This window comes from Lampetra fluviatilis, chromosome 18 (genome assembly GCF_964198595.1).
Source record: "Lampetra fluviatilis chromosome 18, kcLamFluv1.1, whole genome shotgun sequence".
NCBI classification, from domain to species: domain Eukaryota; kingdom Metazoa; phylum Chordata; class Hyperoartia; order Petromyzontiformes; family Petromyzontidae; genus Lampetra; species Lampetra fluviatilis.
In genome coordinates, this window is record NC_136292.1 from 3862262 (window position 1) to 3883478 (window position 21217).

Genomic DNA, 21217 nt, shown 5'->3' on the forward strand with positions numbered 1-21217 from the left:
AAAATAACCGGGCGACTGGCTATTAACGGGACCATCCCTGTAACAAATGGAACAAACTCAAAACTCACCCGTGCGCAGAAAAAGGTTGTCGTAGGGACTGCGACGCTGTGCGGTGAGCAGCAGAGGGCAGTGCAGTAAAATCCACTATTGCACCGCACTTCCACGCTTCCAGGTCTGCCCCCCCCCCCGCCTGCAACCAGCTCACGCTGACCAGTGTGGCAAAGTGCGGTCACACACAATCTCCACGTGCCCACACAGCGTGGGAAGAGTCTCGTCATCCAGGAGTGGATCGACAAAGGGGTTGTATCTGTAGATGTCCAGCGAATAACACCCCCCCCCACCCCCCCCCCCCCCCCCGTTAAGATGGACTTAATTCGCCGATGTGGACGACACAAGTGAATTAAGTAGTTTCCTATCTAAAATAATATAAGGGGCCATCCATTTAGTTCATACACAAAAATCTGAAGATTTGACCCCTCACCCCCTCCCTGTACGCACGCGTACTTTTTACACCCCCCACCTGCGTACGTTCGCTTGACGCACCCCCTCCCCCGAATCCTATAGAACGGCCGATATTTATTCCACGCAGAAACAATCAAGGATTAATAATATTGACGTGTTGAAACCGGACTATCTAACTCATTTGAAGGCCAATGTAGATAAATTATTATCGAGGCTTCACCCCCCCCCCTTCCCCCGTTTCCTATGCGTACACACATTGTCAGTAGACCCCCCCCCATACGCAAGCGTACGCATTTGGGTTAACTCCCCCTCCCCCCTCCATGCGTACGTACTAAATGGGTGGCCCCGTAGATGTCTCAATTGTACAAATTCCTTATTTCAGCAATTTTGAGCTGGGAACGATACGTGAATAATATATCGCATCCCGCATAAAAGTACGCTTAGGAATATATGACTTTTTTTGGCTGAATGTGCCTTGTTAATCTAAAGCGATGATTCCAAAAAACGCACACTGCGTGAAGGGGGGGGGGGCTACATGTGCAATAAATCCACTCCGTTTCGCGCCGTGTCCTCCTCCCCCCTCCGTTCCGCCCCCCCCCCCTCCCCCCACCACGCCGTCGTCGCGGTGGCGAAGACGATCGCGCGGCAACTGGCGGAGATCCTGCTGCGGGGCATGTGCGAGCAGAGCTACTGGAACCCCTTGCAGGACCCCCCGCAGACCCCGCACGGCACGGCCGACCCCCTGCAGCCGCCGCGGGCGCCGCTCGCCAAGGCCTACTCGCCGAGTCGTGGGCCCCGCACCTACGCGGGCGACAAGTGAGTGGCGGCGTTGAGGCGTGAGCAGCGGCGCTCGATCGCCCAGCTGTCACCTGAGGGATGGGGGGGCCTTTTGAGGGGGAGACCCCCCCCCCCTATCCCCGCTACTAAAGGCTCAAACCCCCTTATAAAGTCAAGTCAAACTGTTGCTACGCAGGTGAGGAGAGATCGAGCAGAATGCATGATAGACAAAATCAGGCGATTGTGTGTTTCGTTCTGTTTAGCGTTCAGTATTTGTTTAAAGTTTGCTTTGCAATGACTGTAGCGTGCTCCTCCCCCCCACCCCCCCTGAGTTTTTGCATGCCCTGCCCCCTCCTTAAACATGGGCACACTGCAGGGTTTGCCGTCACCCCTAAATTTTATCGAGCCAGGGTGCTGCAACTGTGCCCCCCTTTTAAACATTTCCCATAAGCTGAGTAATGGTGCCTCGCGAGGTAGTGCATAGATAAAGACGATGGTGACGATGATTAGTTCAGGCTCATTCTGGAATCGGCATGGTGAAGGAGGGCTAAGTGACCCCCATAACCTGCACAGGGTAAAGACATTCTACGCGTTTCACAAGTAGTGACTAATCCCATATCTGCATTTCCCATAAATATGCTAAATTCTTCTTGATATGCAAATTATTTTGTCTAGGCGCTCTTCCCCTTCCAACCCAGCTTAAATATACGCTCCAATCATGGTGGTGTTTCATTCAGACGCTGTCTTTCCGACAGACCTGTTCTTCACCTGAGGACGGCTGCTTGCGTTGTGGCCGAAACGTCGTGAGAATTCTTTTATTATGTTTTATTTTTATTATTTTATCATTTCCCTTCTACGTGACTTTACCGAAAGAACCAAGAAGACATATTGACTGTTTGTAAAAGTAAAAATGGGTTTGGGCAGGACACGTCACAAGAAGGATAATGCCCTGTCGCCACAAATACCAACAGGAGTGGCAGCCAGAGGAGGGAACTCGCCCGAGAGCACATCCACAGTGGAGATGGAGTGATGATTTTGGCTCGTGCGCTGGTGCCAGGTGGATTGTACGCGGCGAGAGATGACGACGGCTTGGGGCACGCCTTCATCCAGCAGTGGCTTGATCATCGTTCATAACGATAATGAAGATGAAGTAATAGATACGTGAAGCAGTTATGAAGGGCAAAGGATTTAGCACATTTTAATTGGCAGTCTTTGAAAGGGAATGAGGACAGGTGGGCAGGGTGGTCGTGAGGGTTGGGTAGGCACTAAATGGGATAGACTGGCAGTCTTCGGTGTGTTGACTGCCGGGTCAAACTCACCGTGTCCTTCAGGTCCGCCAGTTTCAACACGCGTGACGTGTGCGGCGTAACCTCCTTCGGGTAATCTCCGTACGACGGCCACGTTTTCAGCCTGCCCATGAATGGAGTGTGTTTACTTTGCTTGAAATATGAATGGAAGAAATTGGCTCTACTTGGAAAGACGCTCTGCATCGGGACCCAAGACCAACAGTTGAGCACCATTGGGTTAGCCTGTGGCTTAAACAGCCATTATGTCCGTAATGTAATGCCCGTTCAAGTAGTTAAAGTGCAATCAGCCTTGGCAGCTGCCTTTAACGTCGTTGTTGGCTATTTGCGTGTATTATGAATAAATGACATGCCCTTCGGGTGTTTGTTGGTCCTTCCACAGTGGGACATTTATATACTGGCTGACGCGTCTTTTGCATTTTTATCTGAACGTGCAGCCGCCGACTCGAGTTTCGTCTTACCACGTATTTAAATAAGTCGTGTGTCGACGTACACTTCAATTGTTACGCTAAATACATTGCATACAATTTGCTTATCATTTAAATCATTTGCGCACGTGAGTAGCGACGTGTTTTAAAAGCGGGATTTCATGGAATTGATGTCAACTATGTCATCATTCGTCGCCGCGTCACATTGGGTGTGCGCTGAGTTTCCCGTGTTTCCACTGGCAGAGCCAGTGGTGGGGGGGGGGGTGGGGTAGCACCTGCCCCCCCCCCCAATGATCCGCTCGAAATCCCTATTTCGATTGCATCATATTTGGGTTTATTAGTAATAAGTCGGCATCTTACGACCCCCACTGCCACTGTGTAGCATATTATGATGTGCCAGGGACTTTAGGAGATGATAGGACAATAGTCTGAGTCCATAATTGCCAATAAGTAACGGCAAAGCAGTTATAAATAACTTACAGAATTGCGCGCGCAGTTGCGTATACAGTCCACGACTTCCCTGAAGACATTCACCTTCAGCGAGCGCGATGCCGATCACAAACGGTTCGAATTCAACCCTCGATCGATGGCTGCGCCATCGCCGCACACGCGTCGAATAAAAAGCAAAGGACAAGTCCTTACTTACTAACAACTATAATTTTTTATTGCTTGAGGGGTTGCCCCCCCTACCTGAAAATCATGGCTCCGCAATTGCGTGTATTTACAAAAATGTATTTATTAATTTGCTTCCCAATTATGCCTTTTTTTGCATGAGCAGTGAGAACGATACTGGATCTACGCTGGCCACCAAACCGGGCTCGAGAGCCCGTGTCCCTAAAAACATCCTATCTTGTCTGAACCAATCCTGATAGATTCCCAGAACTCGTAATGCTTTTACCAATCCATAGGCTTAGCTGCGCTTAAATTGTAAATTGGTCATGATGTCACGGGGTCAACGAGGAAGGGAAACTCACGCACCGTGAATTAACCCGCTTAGTTCAGCTTTATCGACCGTGTTGGTATTGTGTTGGTGGGGGTAAAAAGTTGATCCAACAGGTTTACAACAATTGTCGATCACCGCATATATTCCTACACCCTCCATACAAGAGAGTCAGTAGTATATCTGCACACATTGGGGGGGGGAGAAGAGGACATTAGTGGGGGCGACAGGCGAGGCTCAGAGCACCGAGAATCCCTACGTAGGAGCTAGTTAAAAAAATAGCTCTGCTTTCCTTTTGAGAATTTGAAATCAATGATACTTCAATGGGCGTACACTTAAAATTGACCACCCATAAGCAACATGTTAAGGAGCTCAGAGCAGTGTTTCTGTAAACAACTTGTGTGCAACGTAATTACCAAACTGACGGATTCTTAAAAGGTCTGCTTAATTTCTCCAGCCTCTTCTGCCCTCAAGAGAACACAGAGGAAGCCCTGCTACTGCTGCTGATCAGCGAGTCTATGGTAAGGGTGTCCGGAATGTCACTTGTGTTCATCAGGAGCATTTTACCTCGTACGACCGAGCCATGCCGGGGCCTTGCCGAGCCAGCAAAGCGTGGCAGAGGAGGGTGCCAGGTTGTTTTTCCACCGCATAACCTGAGCCGTGCTGCGAACCTGAATACATATTTTATTCAATGAAAATGATTCGCCTTACACCTGACGCTACTTGGCCCCCGAGCCAGCTTCAGATGTCATTTTGTGAGGTCGGAGTTTGACGGTTTAGTTTTCGACTCGGCTCGGCAAATAGCCGGTGGAAAATCACGCGTGCTATGAAGGCCCGGTTTTGGCACGGCTTGGGTATAACAGTGGGACAGGAGTATTGGTTTGCCTGCTTGCTGACATCTCAAAGCACTGTTTGCTTGTACTGCTTGCCATTATCACTCGTCGTCAAACATTAAGATGCATCAGCACTGTCTCCATCACTGCATAAATATTAGCACCTTCCCCTTGATGGCTGATTTGAGCTGTAATTACTTGCCCCGGGTCATGCACGGTGTTTAATTATCAAATAAGAATCACTGTGGTGGATAGCGCATTTACAGTCGAAGGTGCTGACACTGATATTGCGGGTGGGGATAAAGACCACGGATGGGAGACTGATTTGGAATATCAGGTGTTGCAGGAGTTATCTACAAGGTGACCAGGAGATGACGGCAAGGAAAAAACTGTGCCGAGCATTTCGTGTTGCCCCCTTATACGCGTGTGTTTTCTCCGAGTACTGCGCATTCCTTTCTCCTGCCAAAAGAAACTCATTCATGGACTTGACCCAACATCCATACGTAGGACCTTCCTGAAAAAGTGTTGAATCATTGAGGTGTTCCTGGGTAAATAGAGTCCATTATTTTTTATTATGAATGAGGCACCCATTGTGATGTTGATGACGATCTTTGGCAGGCGAATCGCGACGGGGTGCTGAGCCGCACGCCAGAGCACAACAACGACCGGGTGCTGAGTCTGCAGAACGCCACGGTGGTGTACGACCTGCTCACCATCGCCCTCGGCCGACGCGGCCAGTACGACATGCTGGCCGAGGTGAGCGTAGCAATCCCATTGATTCATCGATCATCCATTTTTATTTTTTTACACTCGTGGTCTTCCTCTTCTTCAATCCCCTGGTCTTTCCCGACTTCTGAGGCGTGTCTGCTCATGTGCCATCCTGCCTCATGAGAGTGATTCGTTTTTGATACAGCGCTCGCGGACGATACGCCGCGCGTCTCATCTCAAACATTTCAAAGGGCACCCCCCCCTCCCCGAGTGGTAGCGATCTCTGTGGGCACAAAGTTACTGAGCACCTAGCCTGCAAAACGGGTATTAGTCTGCCGGTAGGTGGCGATGATTGCCATGTGTAATCCCAATTGAATGATTTGAGAGTAGTGTTTGAATTTGGCCGGCACACAATGGCCTACTCTTACGAATGTTGTCAGGGGGATCTATGAAGTCCACTGTGTAGTGGACGGCGTGAAGTATCATCAAGGTGAATACACCTGCCGGTTTCGAACCGTGAACCTCTGCATAAAGCGGCGAACGCGCTCTGACTTTTAGGCCGTGTCATACACGTGACTATTGCATGTGGCTCCTTGAATGCGTTTGTTTCCTGGTAATATGTTAAAAAGCATGTGTCTGGAAACACGTTTACCTTTTGTAACGTTTCTGGACAAATGTCTCCTTGTGAGTGCTGGGCTTCAGAATCAATTTGAATCCCTACACGTGTAACGGGTTGATGTGACCTGTGTTTCCACTTGGGGCGAGGGGGGGGAGCGAGCCTTCACCACACTGTTAGCGCCCTGAGAACGATTGTTTAAGGGCGTTTTATAAATTTTAATTATAAAAAAATTATTATAAAAATGTGAGTAAGTTTTTTTTATTGAATCTCACCTACCAAATCGTGACGAGGGGAGCGAAGTGGTATTCGCCTAAAATAATTGTATTATCACAATGAGAAGGAATGCTGATGCTTTAGAGTTTATTTTTTTTACAAGTGGACGAGATCATGTGTGTTTGCCGAGCTCTGACCACCGGTTCTCAGATTAGCACGGTTGGCTACGTATGGTGCGAAAGAAGTTTAACATACATACAGTACATCGAGACTTTACGTATGATTTGTAAACGTGTGTGTGAGCCGCAACGCTCAGCATGCCCATGTTGTTATATCACCATCGTCGTCAGCTGTAATGCGGAATTCACAAAGCGGATTTCAATGTGCAACCACCAGGATTGTATTCTCTCTGCACACTGCTTTACATCGGAAACATGGTCCTCTTTGCTTTTTGCAAATCCTCCTTTGCATCTTACACTTGAAATGCCATCAAAATATAAACATATCACTGTGATCTTACATTATAATTGGTCAGTCCTCGATATGCTTTTAGAGTCTTCTTCATTCAGACACCATGTGTGTGTTTCTGTAAAACACACTGTGTGAGCTGTGGCAGAGGATCATGGGTAATTATTTAATACACAGGGAAGTATTTTTTGCTATGTTAGAATGTGTTCGTCGTCCGTCAGTCTATGAATTTTCCGGACCAATCTTTAATGCGGTCAAATTTTGTTTAAGCCCGATTACTGAACGAGATGCTTGAGGTTGAAGCCAGTCAAGAGTTTTGCTGTTTCAACAAATGTTGTTTGAAAAGCATGGGTCTGGAACAGGGGTCGGCAAACAAAATAACAACAAGAGACATTTTTTTCGAATTCGGGAAAAAAATTCCATTTTTCAAGAGCCGCAATGCACATTCATGCGAGACGGTGGTCAATAAATGACGTCATGCAGCAGTCCTTAAAGAGCCGCAGGTTGCCGACCCCTGGTCTAGAAGATGCCATAGGCTGACGGACCAAACTAATTGTAAATGGCGAAGTGCGTCTTTGCCTATACAATACAATGTGAATTACGTCTGGAGTCTAACTGTGACAAACGCGTCTGAAGACAATATGGGACCTTTCTTGGCAGCATTAAAATATAACAATTGGTGTTACCCTTTCTGGCAATAAAACAGTTGTGTTAAGATGTTAAAATACCAAACAGAATCCTTATTCAAGGAATCCTGTCTGCATTAACCACACCACTTGTGGTGAACATGCAAAAAAAACATGCTCTGACAACATGTGCGTTGTCTTTGAAACTGATTGGTCCACACCAGAGACAGCTTTCTTTTTGCATGCTCACCACAGGTACGTGTGGTTAATGCAGGCAGGATTCCTTGAATAAGGATTCTGTTTCGTGTTTTAACATCTTGACACAGCTGTTTTATCGCCAGAAATGGTAAAACCTATTGTTATGCATCTGAATATACTTTACAGAAACTCTTAATTCATTATTCTTTACGTATGCAATCATTTTCTAAGTTTGTTTCGAAGGCCTATATGGCCTGCCCTCAATTATTTGAGCATGAAGGAAAATCACTGTTGCTAGAATCCTGAGTTAAAACTGAATGCACTTATGTTTGCCTTCTGATTAGTATTGTGCTTGGACATTGTCATTATTTTATTGTTGCATTTGTGCTATTCCTGTTTTTAACTCTTAGTCTTCACGGCTTCGTAGGTAAATCATTCATGTTGACGATGATCATCTCGGCCCATTGTGTTCATAAAAATATGCGGAGTGAAATGTGTATTAATGTAAGGATTACTTTTTTTCTCTTTTGAATAACGTGACCACGTTTTATACATATATGCAAGCTTTGGTGCACAAGTGGATTTTGAACTTTCGGCATTACGGTGCTTATTATTGGCTGCAGGATTTCACGGTGTTAAGGATTAACTTGAAAGTGCGAAACAATTACCGCACCTGACCTCTGCGTGCTCTTTAATGGATTTGGCGGCATTGCTTTGTGAAATCCCACCCTGTATTATGTGCACACTTTACACTGTGGCAGAAATTCGAATGTATGGCCAAACGTTCACCGACAAAGGGGACATCTGCAATTTGAATACGACAGCATGATTGCTGTCAGTCCACTGAATTCATCACCTATGTGTGTATTAATGCACGCGTGAATACAACTATACGTGCGTTTGTTTATATGGTAGGAAATAATAATGATACATAATACCCTTTTACTCAGGAATGCCTCACTGATTCACAAGATGTGTATTAATAAGGGTCCTGCATTGGGTTATTTAAATACATTCCTGTGGAGGGAGCTGGTAGGAACGTTGGGTTGCTCGGTCAATGGCCAGGCTCAACGGCGGCGTGGTGTATTCCGCAAATATGCCCGACTGTGAGATTGGGCACAAGTCGGCCTGAGTAGGTTAAACGTTGAGATTTATAAGGGCACCACGGGGTGACCAGCCCCTCCCCACCCAGCCCCACCCCTCCCACCCCCCACCCAGCCCCACCCTCCCCACCTAGCCCCACCCTCCCCACCCAGCCCTTCCTCACCCTCCCCACCCAGCCCCTCCCCACCCTCCCCTTCCCATCCAGCCCTTCCCTCCCCACCCAGCCCCTCCCTGCACGACGGATGGACGGACACAATAATCACCTGTGGGCTGGTGTAACCAGGAGGTTCCTACCAGTACCGATTCCATGAATCAGTTTTTGGTATGTTGGATGAAACTGGAGCCCCTGGTTAAAAACTCTCTTGACCTAGTAAGGAGAGAACACTCGACACACCGCACAGATTTAAATATCCATCCCACTACTGCAAGGTCCCGGCCACCACACAGCTAAAGTGTTGTGGGTTTGATCTCCACACCAGCTCAGGTATTTAAGCAAATGCGCAACCTCTAGCCTTGGTTGAACCTAATGAAGCCACCCAAAGAGGCAATGCCTGTTGGAAAAAAACCCAAATATATTGTGAATAATGATTGTGAAGTTGGCCACAGTGCAGCAGCATTGAGGATTGTATCGGATAAAACCAATAAGTTGTCATGATGGCCTCAATGGCATTCAGCCACCAGAGCGAAGCCACGGTAGATGAATTGTGTGCTCCTTTTGGACATTTTATTTGGTCTGCAATCACTTCCGTCCTGAGTAATTATATCAAATACCCATTTGCTTTGGTGCCTCGAGGGGTGTACTGCATGGGAGGCGTGGTACAAATAATAATAAAAAAGAATGAGTTGTGTGAAATAAGGCGCAGTAAAAAAAAGTGTGAGAATCTGCCACCAACATTTCCACACAATGCATTAAGAGTAATATGAATAACTTGAATCCCCTTGTCAGTTCACTGATGGATGAAGCCTTCCCGCATGTCATGTCGGCAATGGCGGTTGCTTTGACTTTACCCAAACATGTTTGGCAATGCGGGTTTGGTATAGAAGGGGGTAGCCAAGATTGACTCGGATATCACCACTTGTGAGCCGTGGGCAGGATAAATATTCAGTTCACCGCGTTTCTGGTGGTTGAGGGCACTGATCACTGCAATCCCCTACTCCCCACCAATGTTTTGAAGCCCACTGTGTGTGTGTTGAATGTTTAGTTAAAGTTTTGTTGCACTCGGGGTGACCATTACTAACGTTAAATATGTGTTACAAGTTGGATGTACACACGTGTCTCAGAGTGTTCTTAACATTCCTCTACATTTCAATCAACACGCAAAAATGCGTCAAAAGCGCACTCCACCTTTGTGCATTATGCAAAAACTTGTCTTAAGTTATTCAGAAATATGTTTCAGTTATGAGGAGCTTCTCCTCATCTATCGAATAAGTGACTTGCTTTGGATGGAAATGTATTTAAATATTCCTCCCTCAAAAGTTTTGCCTGTCCACGCCTGTTTACCCGGTGATGTTGAGCACATCGACAAACGCATCGGTGCGGCTGCCCTCAAACGTGGTGCCGCAGGCTGCCGGAAGGCGGGCAAACGTAACACGAGAGGTGAAGTCCTATTCGTGCCCATGTGCATGTCCTTCGGCGCAGGCCAAAATTGTGGGTAATTTATGAACACAAGGTGAGTTACGGTGTAAAAATAGTCGCGTTATGGTTACTAACGTGATGCAATAATGGCTGACTGATGAGGGAGTGCTGTTTTTGGCGCATATGCCTTGTGGTGATTTGTACACGGCTGTATTTTAGCCTCGTTTTTTGTGTTTTTATGGATAATACATCACTGAAAATTATTTATACTGAACACTTCCTAGCCATGGATAAGAGAAATATAGTAATGCAAGAGTAAAAAAATACTTTTGTGCATTTCAGTTTTCCCTCACACTACTTTGATGGTGTGTTATTCAGGGAAGATGATAATTACGAGGCAGAGATGCTGAGGAAACTAATATTGACTGGGTTGCGCCAGTCAAAAACAACTGTATGGAGAGTGATTAAATGACGTATGTAGTGGCATCTTAAAATAAATATGATGGGTTACAATAATAGTTGGGACAAAAGCTGAAAACTGCGTTTAGTCAAGTCATTGTGTCCACTCTCCCACAAACATTGGAGGGGTGGTTCTGTCCATTGGTTGACCAGAACCAATGGTGGAAATTCCACATTCCTATGCCAGGGGATCAGTCTGAAGATGTCAACCACTTGTGACTAAATGGGCAAAATGTTGATATTCACTTACAGGGATATTATAAACTGCATGCCTGTGATTGTTTCTTGGTTATAACATGAAGGTATATTAATACACATAAACACTGTCTGAGCTACATTTATTATCCCTCCCATCTCATTACACTGATTGAAATCACTTATTGGTAATTGCGATGTTAATGAGTTTGAATATCATAATGCATGCAGCTGTAGTATAGCAATTACCCCAGATGTAATAGCAATGGCATGGTTTTCGTAGGTGGCCAGGTGGTTTTGGGGTAACAGGAACCATGTGAAAGCCCTGAGCTGCTGCAATTTATTGAGTTGTGTGAAATGTATAGTTCAAAGTGTCTTATTGATGTACGTTGAATTATGGGGGATTAAAATAATATTCTAATTTACTGACTGGCGTCTGCTTCGAGGGCACGAAGATTTTACCACCAAATGTATGTGATGAATTGTTGCGATTCAGGGGTTGTGTTTTAGATTCAAGGATCGATTGATTTTTTTTAACATTGTGGTGAATGGTAGGACCTCTCGTGGCTGCAAGGGAGACCCATACCGATTCCATATAACACGTAAGAATAAAACGCATAGATTGTTACGGATGTACATTGAGGCACGAACTCAGAGGATCGATATTAACTCATGAATCGATGCATTGGAACTCCCCGACCGTTTTACTCCGTAAAATAAATTAGATCCTTTGTTTAGAAGCCCATGACCTGATGCGGCATGGGGGAGCCCTTCATCCAGCAGTGGATTGAGAGAGGGCTGAAGGTGATTATGTATGAATGTAGAGCGTGAGATGTGTCACGTCAGATGTGTCACGTGAGATGTGTCACGTGAGATGTGTCACGGCGCTGGTTTCGTGTCGCCCACAGTGCCTGGAGCGAGCCATGAAGTTTGCCTTCGAGGAGTTCCACCTTTGGTACCAGTTTGCTCTGTCACTGGCTGCTGCTGGCAAGGTGAGCACACGTCACCCACCCAGTGACTCATTCACTTACTCACACGTCACCCTCCCAGTGACTCATTCACTTTCGTCGTCACCCACCCAGTGACTCATTCACTTACTCACGTCATCCTCCCCGTCACTCATTCACTTACTCATTCACGTACTTAACTTTGTCCATGTCCATCTTACTGAGTGATGACTGCTGTATCTTCGATGACCAAAATTCCCAACCCAAAAGATAATTTATATTTTATGTTGAACCCGTGCCTCAGCCTAGTCAGGAACTCTGTCCATATTTGTTTTTTTTTCCATATCTTACGTTTTGTTTTATCTGACATGAATATTGGTATAAACAACAACAGCACCATTACATTTATAAATCTCTTAACAGTCTCACTGCAATATGTAGTAACTCTAAAACAAGATAAAATTAACAAATATGAATACACCTCATTGGTGATTAATTAAATGTGATGAAATCCCTATTGAACAGATGTCTTCAGGCATTATTTAAAATTTGGCAATGCATCGGCGCAGATGCTACTGAGAGGTAAGGAGTTCTAAACATTAGCAGCTGATGATGAAAAGTGTCTATCCCGTGGTGTTAATCGTCAGTTATCTTGTAAATGGAGTAAAGCGAATGGAGTTGTTTACTTCATTCACATGACATTCAAAAATGGTAGTTCTTACTTGCTAAATATTAATATTTTTCTCAATCCATATCTGTAAGAGGGCCTCCTCCATGCTATGCGGGTCGTGGGAGTTATTTGACAATGTTTCACCGCAGTGGCCAGTGCGGATTGGTGAAGATGGCCAGCGTAGACGTGAGAGCGTTGAAGTGCGGTGCGAGGATGATGTTTTCTCCACTCCCCGCCGCTGCTGCCACCAAATGAACCTCATGGCGGGACCTCGGGATCCCGAATAAACGGAAGTCAAACTCGTAATTTATTTATTTTTGGCAACTCCGTCCCACCGCGCACATCAACGCCGCGACCCACCTGGCGCGGATCGTTCCGTTGTCGTGTCATGTCCAAGCGCAGCAGCGAGGACGAATGCGCAGAAGAGCTGAACAAGCGAATGCGCTCATTGCTCGGGTACGGGCAGGATCATAAGTCTTATCCAAAGCTGCTCAAACTGCCTACACAACTTAAGTCCTTTGTCATAACGTTATGCATAATACACAGTGAAACTGCTCTCTTATCTTCATTATTATTTGTGACCTACCAATGTCTGCAGCCAGGCTCAATCGATGACGATCCTATTACCTGCAGATATTTAACAGATGAGATGCGTTGCACCGTTAATTCCTCTTGTTTGATAATACTTCTCTTGCCCGTATGCATCTGTGCGGATAGGTGTTTTTTTTATTTGCGGTTAAGCCATAGTCCCCACATACCGCTCGTATCAGTGCGGAGAAGAGGAGCGGCGACCCACTACTCTGTAGAATAACATTGGTGTAAACGGTTGTTACAATATGAACAGCGCATTGAAAACACGTACTATTTTATGTACTACATTTTGATTTAAAGCTTTCGTGACTGCAGGGATTCATATTCTTGGTTTTTTCGGTAAAGTCACGTAGACCGCCACTTTTTCAAATTTTCTTGCTGTGGATTTCACACCTGATGACGATTGCTTGTGTTGCAGTCGAAACGTTGTGAGAATTTTTATTGTTTTACATTTTTATTATTTTATTATTTCCCTTCTACGTGACTTCACCGAAAGAACCAAGAATATTTTATGTACTGTTTACAGAGTGTGTTCACAAATCCACACTGAGAAACACGTTGATTGATAGAGGGGTGTAAATTATTTTTTCGATAGTGTATTTAAATAGAGGTACTGCAGGTAAGTAGTTTTCAGTTTTAAAGGCATAGTTTAACAAGACAACACTTACCACCATTCTTCAAACCCATCGGTGAAAAAGAGCAAAGTTTTTTTTTACGTTATAATGTCATGTATATGCGAGAGCTGGGGGCTTATGGGACCCCGGGGTCCCGCCATAAGGTTCATATAGCCTGCCGCTTTCTCGGTGTATTCTTCTTCTCTCGTGTGGCCACAGTGGAAACCAACAGTTTTTGAAACATGTCAGAGTGAAATGCTAAGTTTTTTTCCACCAATACAAGGAGGCAGTTGACTCTATGGGATTGCAGCAACTCCGCCAGGATGTTGCATGGATGGCGCATTCATCGATGATGCGTTTTATGGGTTGGACTCCACAGCAGTCGCAGTTCAGCGATTCTTTGATCTTCCATTTGTGGAAGGTGTACACGCAACTTCCACGTTGCGTCCCCCAGCGTGGTTTCGCAAAGAGAGAGAGGAGCCCGGTTCTTTCCACAGTCGGGTCTGGGATAAGGTTCGTCCAGCGAGTGCCGATGTCGTTATTTCTGGCTGCTAGAGTGGAGGCACGCATCCAGACAGGTTTCCTGGATTTCAGCCGATGGAGTAGGGCTTCTTGTTGTAGGCCTTGTTGGAGCAGGGAGAGACTTAGATGTCCATAATCTCGTGGTAGTCCCCGGTTATTGCGACATCACGTTGGATGTTGGCTGGGGCGATGTTCGCCATTGGACTTCAGCGCGGTGCTGCTGATGATACCTAACAATGTATGTTGAACGGAGGTGCGGGGAAGGACAACAAACTAAACACAATAAAGCGGTTCTAAAGAAATGTGTTTGCAATGTAGATTTAAAAGTGACAGGTCCAGCGGCTTGGAAAGAAGAGCATTCCAGACGGCTGCAGAAACGCATCTGAAAGCGCACAATGCAGTGACCGTTTTTGTTCGATGTGCGGTGTCGATTTTGTGGCATCGACGAGGTTTGCGTGAGAGATGGCACTCCACATTGTGTATTAATAGTAAATGATCGTTTCCTTTCCATCACCACCACCATCATCACACCAGCGTACGTTATTGCACCGCACATCACAGTGCATCATCACACATCGCTATCGTCGGACCACGTGAGGCCGCCGGCGGCGGTGAGGTATTCTTCCGCAACATAGGCCCGGGTGAAAATGTTTAGCATGATAATGCGGACTCTTGAGTGCTCTCAAGTGTTGTTTAATAATTTATTTACGTTAAAGACTGCGGCGGGCTCGTGCAACATCCGAGTTATTGACGTGCTTCTCCAGTGAAAATATGCACGCCCGCATCTTTGCAACAACAATCCCACGCTGTTGGCAGCATAAACATGTCAGTAAAAGTGTAACGAAGTATAATTCATCGACCGCAGGCTGTTTTCGAGGAAATGTCAACATTTACATCTATCACAGTTTTTTTCCTTCTTCTTCCTGCGTCCTTCCCCAGCGCAAATGCGGATGAATTATTTAACAGCCAAATGCATGCCCAGCTCTCACCGTTTGGGTGGGACATGCGGCTGTGTTTTTATTTGTCTCGGCAGTGCCTCGTGCATTCTGGCCACGGTGCCGTTTAACCCAATGCACTTGCACCTTGTCTTACAAAAAAAGGTGCGTGTGTGCACGCGCGTGCTTCCTCGCGCACACGCACGCGCCCGCATGCCTGCCCACCCACCCACCCGCCTGCCTGCCCATCCACCCGCCCGCCTGCCCATCCACCCACCCATCCGCCTGCACGCCTGTCCACCCGCCTGCCTGCGCACCCGCCTGCCCGCCAGTGCGCCAGCGCGCGCGTGCGCACACATCCGGAGAGGCAATTATGCGCGGCGTCTCGCCTGTGCGGGGCTGATTGGCGCTGTACCCATGCCTCTCCCATTGGCCAAATTTTCCGCTCTCCGAGCTCACCATGTGACCAGTCCTGTGAGGCCACAGCTGCACTGCAGTAACTCTCCCTGCTCTGGCGGCAGCTGATGCGTCTCCCACGCCCTCCCTCTCGCTGTGATGCCCCCCCCCACCCGCCATCTGAAAGCCGCATCTCCCGCATCTCCCGCCCCGGCTCTCCCTGTGACACCAGCTTTCACAATTCCACCCAATTTTCACCCTGCGTCTCTCGCCGTTCACACTCCCTTGTACCCCAAGCCTCTCATTCGCGTTACCACCCTCAAATTGGCTGCTGTTTTGTATCTACTTGTAAGCGTCGTGTCCTGGGATGTGTGTCCTGGGAAGTCCTTGTTTGATTTTCAACAGCAACATTGAATTCCATGTGGTTGTTCTATTTTTGCAACGAGTAATTTTAAACCTGCGTATAGCATGTGTGTACCTATTGCCATCGATAATGGTGCAAAGCGTAAGCATTTGTACCCGCTTGGAAATGTTTTTTTGTCATACAGAAACATCACGTGTTTAAGGGCATTTGATAAACCCGCCCCTTCACTGTAGAGAATTCCCTACATTCTCAGCGCAGGACAAATTCACCGAACAGCCGCATAAACCATCCACTGCCCCCCACCGCCACGGCCACCGCAGGGAGGCTGTGACGGAGCATACTGTCGCTGCCTTAAGAGTTCCCCGGGCCCTCTTGCCACCGCGCATTAGCGTCAGCACATGGTGAGCGCATGCCGCTGTAGGATTAGCGGCTCCGTGGTGTTCTCGTGCCTGGCCTTTTGGAGACGCATGTACAACCGAGTCGCAGCGAGTGCAATGAAACGACATTTCCGCTCCGCCCTTCCGTTTGCGTGTATTTAAATAGACGAATAAATAAAGCAACCGCAGGACGTTCGAAATTAAATGATGCGCCATAATTGCAAGCGGAGATTGGAGTAGAGGCCTTTGGTTTGACAGCTCCGTTGGGTCACGAGCATTTTGATTAGTTCACACCGCCTCTTTGGACGCCAGATTCGTGTCTGAGCTCGACTTGTGGCTTCGATCGTTTACTTCAAACCGACCTCGTTTCATGAATGGTAGCACTTCACGTTTATAAAACGCTGTGCTATTGACTCATGAAGATTTTATTTTGGTTAATAATTCATTTTTTATTTCGGGCAGCTTGAAGGTTGAGCAAAAATTTCCACTCTGCATGGGTGGTAACTTTTTGTTGCCAGCCCCTTGCCATGTCCTTTCCGTAAGCGCCCGGTAAGCTCGTGCGCTCACTCCGAAGCTGTATTGTAATTAGCCCACGTAAGCGCGCGGCCGTAAATCGTGCTGAATGAAAAATAGGAACTGCATTCTGAAGGCGGAACATTCCAGAAAAATACAATGGGCTCGACGCAGGGCACGAACCGGTTAATTAAAAGCTGTTGAGTAGCTCTTTCGCAGACAGCTAATGTTCATTCTTAAATTAAAGTGCGCTCACCAACAACGAGACGGCGCTATAGATAGAACTAAGCGTGGTCACGGAGGTTTATTTGCCCAACATGTGTTTAACAAAAAAGTTTAAACCACAAAAAAATTCACCCTCCATACTTGGGCGTCCTCGCTGTGTGAGGAACGCTCGGCTAAACTGTGCACGTGTTATGCAACTCTGTCGATTCAGTACACGGCATGAGTCACGGGAAGAGAAATGTGCTGGCCGTGTAAGGTCTTGTCATTTATTCACGATGACGACGTAGATGATAATATTAATAACAGTAATGACGAAACGAGAAGCATTGATTTATTAAAATTCTCGTCTGTTGATCACAGCGCATGATAAATGAGCCCCAAAATGCATTATTCACTGTCTCTAGAATAAATCGGAGCTGCTGTGGCTTAATGGTTCGCACACTGGACATGCAATCCAGAGGTCACCGGTTAGATTCCATATTCGGCCCTCCAGTTGAGACAATGGCAATGTTTCTGTCCACCCAGCGGAATAAATGGGTCGGCTGCAGTCAGTGGACCCCAGCGAGTCACGTGTGATGGACTAAATTGTGGGTTCTCCCACCCCTCCCAAGTTCTCTGGCCAACGTGGTAGAGTGCCACACAGCCACTAGTGGAGGCCCTTCTGCCAGCACTGGCATGAACAAGGAATTGCAGGGCCGCAGCTTTGCCTTTTATAGAATTGCCAACGTCAGCGTAGATAAAGTGACTTGGTCTGATCCAGGGATCATGTCGGGGTTGGTGGATCAGAACTGATTTTTGTGTTTTGTTTGTTTTCCTTACCCCACTCCTCCGATGAGCATGGTTGGCTACGTACAGTGCAAAAGAAGTTCAATGTACATGTCAAGATAGAGTACAATTGACATTTATATAGCATCCAACTGCAGATGCATTTCAAGACTGAGATCGTTGTGTAAGTGAGATGCCTGCTTCTTGTGTTACTAGGTTAGCATAAGCAAGCATGTTTTTGATGTATTTGTAGAGTGGGAATTTTACTTTGGCTCTCTGGGGAGTCTGGTTGCCTACCACATGAAAAAAATGTTTTTCTCAAAAAGGCAATGGTCGAACATCAAAAGCAGGGTCTGTGAACATTTACGTTGTAAACAGATGAACTGATATTGTTATTAAGTTATAATTAATGACAAGAACAGTTTACAGCCCTTGATCAAACCACTGCTCGATGAAGGCCTCCCCTTGCCATATTGTTTTTGTTGTGGCGTTTTGACGATACTTCGCCACGCGAGTCAGTGCGATTGGTTGCCAGGGCTGGTTTAGAATATCATTCTTCGCTGTTGTTAGTCGTGGCCAGTAATCGAACTCGGTTAGTCGCATTCACCACTTTGTACACAGGACCACATTACCACCCCTGCCATTAAGTAAATCACAAAACTACAACATCTAAACAGGCCCTGTGGCGGCAAATTAACGATTGGTTCTACACCAACAGCGCTCTTTCCCCCCCGCCACATTAAAAATCTGCATCAATGTGAATAACTTACGTAGGAGGAATTAATGGAACAAAATTACGAGGGAATTAATGATCTAGTGACCAAAACCTTGGCTCACGCTTTGCGTTCGATCGGTCTGCATGCAGGTGGTGCAGGGCTTTTGTGCGAGCAAGCTGTTGCGTAATTTTCAGTACCCCCCCCCACCAACCCCGCCCCTCCCCCCCTTGAAAGTTACACGTATTGTCATAAAGTCTCTGAAAATGATTACTGTCTGGAATTTAATTAATCTCGGGGTTTAATGGCTGCTCGAAAAAATGTAAGCTGCTTAATGGCATACGATGGGTGGGTGGGGGTGTGGGCGCAGGAGAGGATGTTGCAGGTGGTGGGGGGTTGGGGCAGTGCAGGAAAGTTGTACGATAATCCTCATTGTATTGGCAGGCGCTTTGAAGGATCCTTGGGCAGTCTGGCAATACATTAAGGGATTGTGCTGTGAGTGGTCTTTGCACGCCAGCCTGCTCAGTGGCCGTATTACACGTGAGCTGCACTTTAAGCACTGCTGGCTGATGCCCCCTGGCCCCCACCTGTGTCACGTGGTGGCTCGCTGATGCCCCCTGGCCCCCACCTGTGTCACGTGGTGGCTCGCTGATGCCCCCTGGCCCCCACCTGTGTCACGTGGCGGCTCGCTGATGCCCCCTGGCCCCCACCTGTGTGCAATGGCAGTTGGCTGATGCCCCCTGGCCCCCACCTGTGTCACGTGGCAGCTCGCTGATGCCCCCTGGCCCCCAACTGTGTCACGTGGCAGCTCGCTGATGCCCCCTGGCCCCCAACTGTGTCACGTGGTGGCTCGCTGATGCCCCCTGGCCTCCACCTGTGTGCAGTGGCAGTTGGCTGATGCCCCTGGCCCCCACCTGTGTCACGTGGTGGCTTGCTGATGCCCCTGGCCCCCACCTGTGTCACGTGGTGGCTCGCTGATGCCCCTGGCCCCCACCTGTGTGAAGTGGCAGTTGGCTGATGCCCCCTGGCCCCCACCTGTGTGCAGTGGCGGCTCGCTGATGCCCCCTGCCCCCCCTGTGTGACCTGGCGGCTCGCAAGGTTGCCAATCGCTTCATTGTCGTTAGGGCGGTGACTCTCACTGCTGCGTTCGCCTTGCGACGTAGGCCGGGAGCCTTGCCGCGGGTGCCCGTTAATGAGAGCGGCTTTGTGTCTACGATCCATTACCCTTGCTGCTCCTGAGCGTGCGTTTGGTGTCTTTGGTTCTGTTGTTATTGTTGTCATTCCTCTTATTACTTCTGTCACGTGTGGATTGTTGTCACGCCACATTATGCATTGCCCAAGTAAATAACGTGAATGTAATTTGAGTCATTGACAGACGAAATTGAAAAAAGCTGGAAAGTACACAAAGGATCACTGAGAGGTGCATGCTTACGCCGAGAGAAAGACGAACGCGTGGATCATCGGACAAGTGTAGAGGCATCGTATTGACTCAATATAAAAATAGGTGGGCTTGAGCAGGACGTGACTGATCGGAGTGGACTATGGATGAATGAGGCTGCTGATGGAATGGTAGCCAAAGGAGAGAACACGCCCAAGAGGCATGCCCATCGCAGAGTTGGAACACATCTCATCACCATGTTTGTGGTGAACGTCCTCTTGGGGGCTTTCCCTTCTTTGGCTGTTACTCAGCAGCTGTTCTGAGTGGCGTGTCCGGCCGAAGCCCACTTATGTTTATTCGCAGTCAGAAATGTCTTTCACCTGCGTACGCTAATTGATTTCAATGTAATTTGAATGAAAGGTAAATAATACATTCACAAATGGCCAAGAATCGATGCACATATGAGGAGTGCAGAAATCTATTTAACCGCTGCATCGTTACGAGCCTGCCTTTAATCGCACGGTCACGCATTACATATACTGCAGCGCCACGTGTTGCATTATGCATCGCCGCGGGTGTGTGTTGTGGGCTCGCACGCTGACCCAGTGCAGGCTGCACAGGCAGATGTGCTTCCTCGCATTCTCTTCATGCGTAGCTGCAAGCTGGTCATAGCGCGATGCTGGATATTGTTACAGGTGGCACGAGCTGGTCATCGCGCGATGCTGGACATTGTTACAGGTGGCACAAGCCGGTCATAGTGCGACACTGGACATTGTTACAGGTGGCACGAGCTGGTCATAGCGTGACACTAGACATCGCTGCAGGCAGCTGCTGGAGTTGAACTTGAAGCGCCGCGTTGTTGCTATGCGAGCTCACGTGCTCGAATTCTGGAGGAGGGGATTTGCACACCGTATCTCTCCGCTTCGAGCGCTTTGTCTCGCGAGAAGTAGGCGCGTGCAAGCATGCCGCGTGCAAGCCCTCGCTCTGGTGGAGCCCTGTGCAGTCGAGCGGCTGTGGACAATCCCTGACCCGACTGCAAGAGAGGCATCACCAGCCTGTGATGTACATACAGAACTGTGCCTTGAATTGTGCAGTTTAATAATGATAACAGTGATCACGGTTTGTTTTTCGATCGAGCACCATTCACGCCAGGGCGTATCGGAGGGCTTTACGTCACACGTTCTTGTGAGCGCAAGGTTACCTCGTACCTGGCCTGAAAACGGGCATTTGACAGCCAGCAGGGGGAGATGATGAGTGCTCTGTGTGTGATCCCAATTGAGTAGCTTTGAGAAATTCA

The 21217-nt window shown here is 47.6% G+C and overlaps 1 protein-coding gene across 3 annotated transcripts in view; it reads left to right on the forward strand.

The window, feature by feature from the left end:
- LOC144937106 (tetratricopeptide repeat protein 7B-like) overlaps window positions 1-21217 on the forward strand; it is a 118777-nt gene that overhangs the window by 16320 nt on the left and 81240 nt on the right. For all 3 annotated transcript variants that reach the window (XM_078864377.1, XM_078864375.1, XM_078864376.1), the window contains 4 exons: window positions 1097-1278; window positions 4369-4432; window positions 5363-5500; window positions 11819-11902. In XM_078864377.1, coding sequence (XP_078720503.1) covers window positions 1097-1278; window positions 4369-4432; window positions 5363-5500; window positions 11819-11902 — 468 coding nt within the window. The remainder of the gene's footprint in view (window positions 1-1096; window positions 1279-4368; window positions 4433-5362; window positions 5501-11818; window positions 11903-21217) is intronic.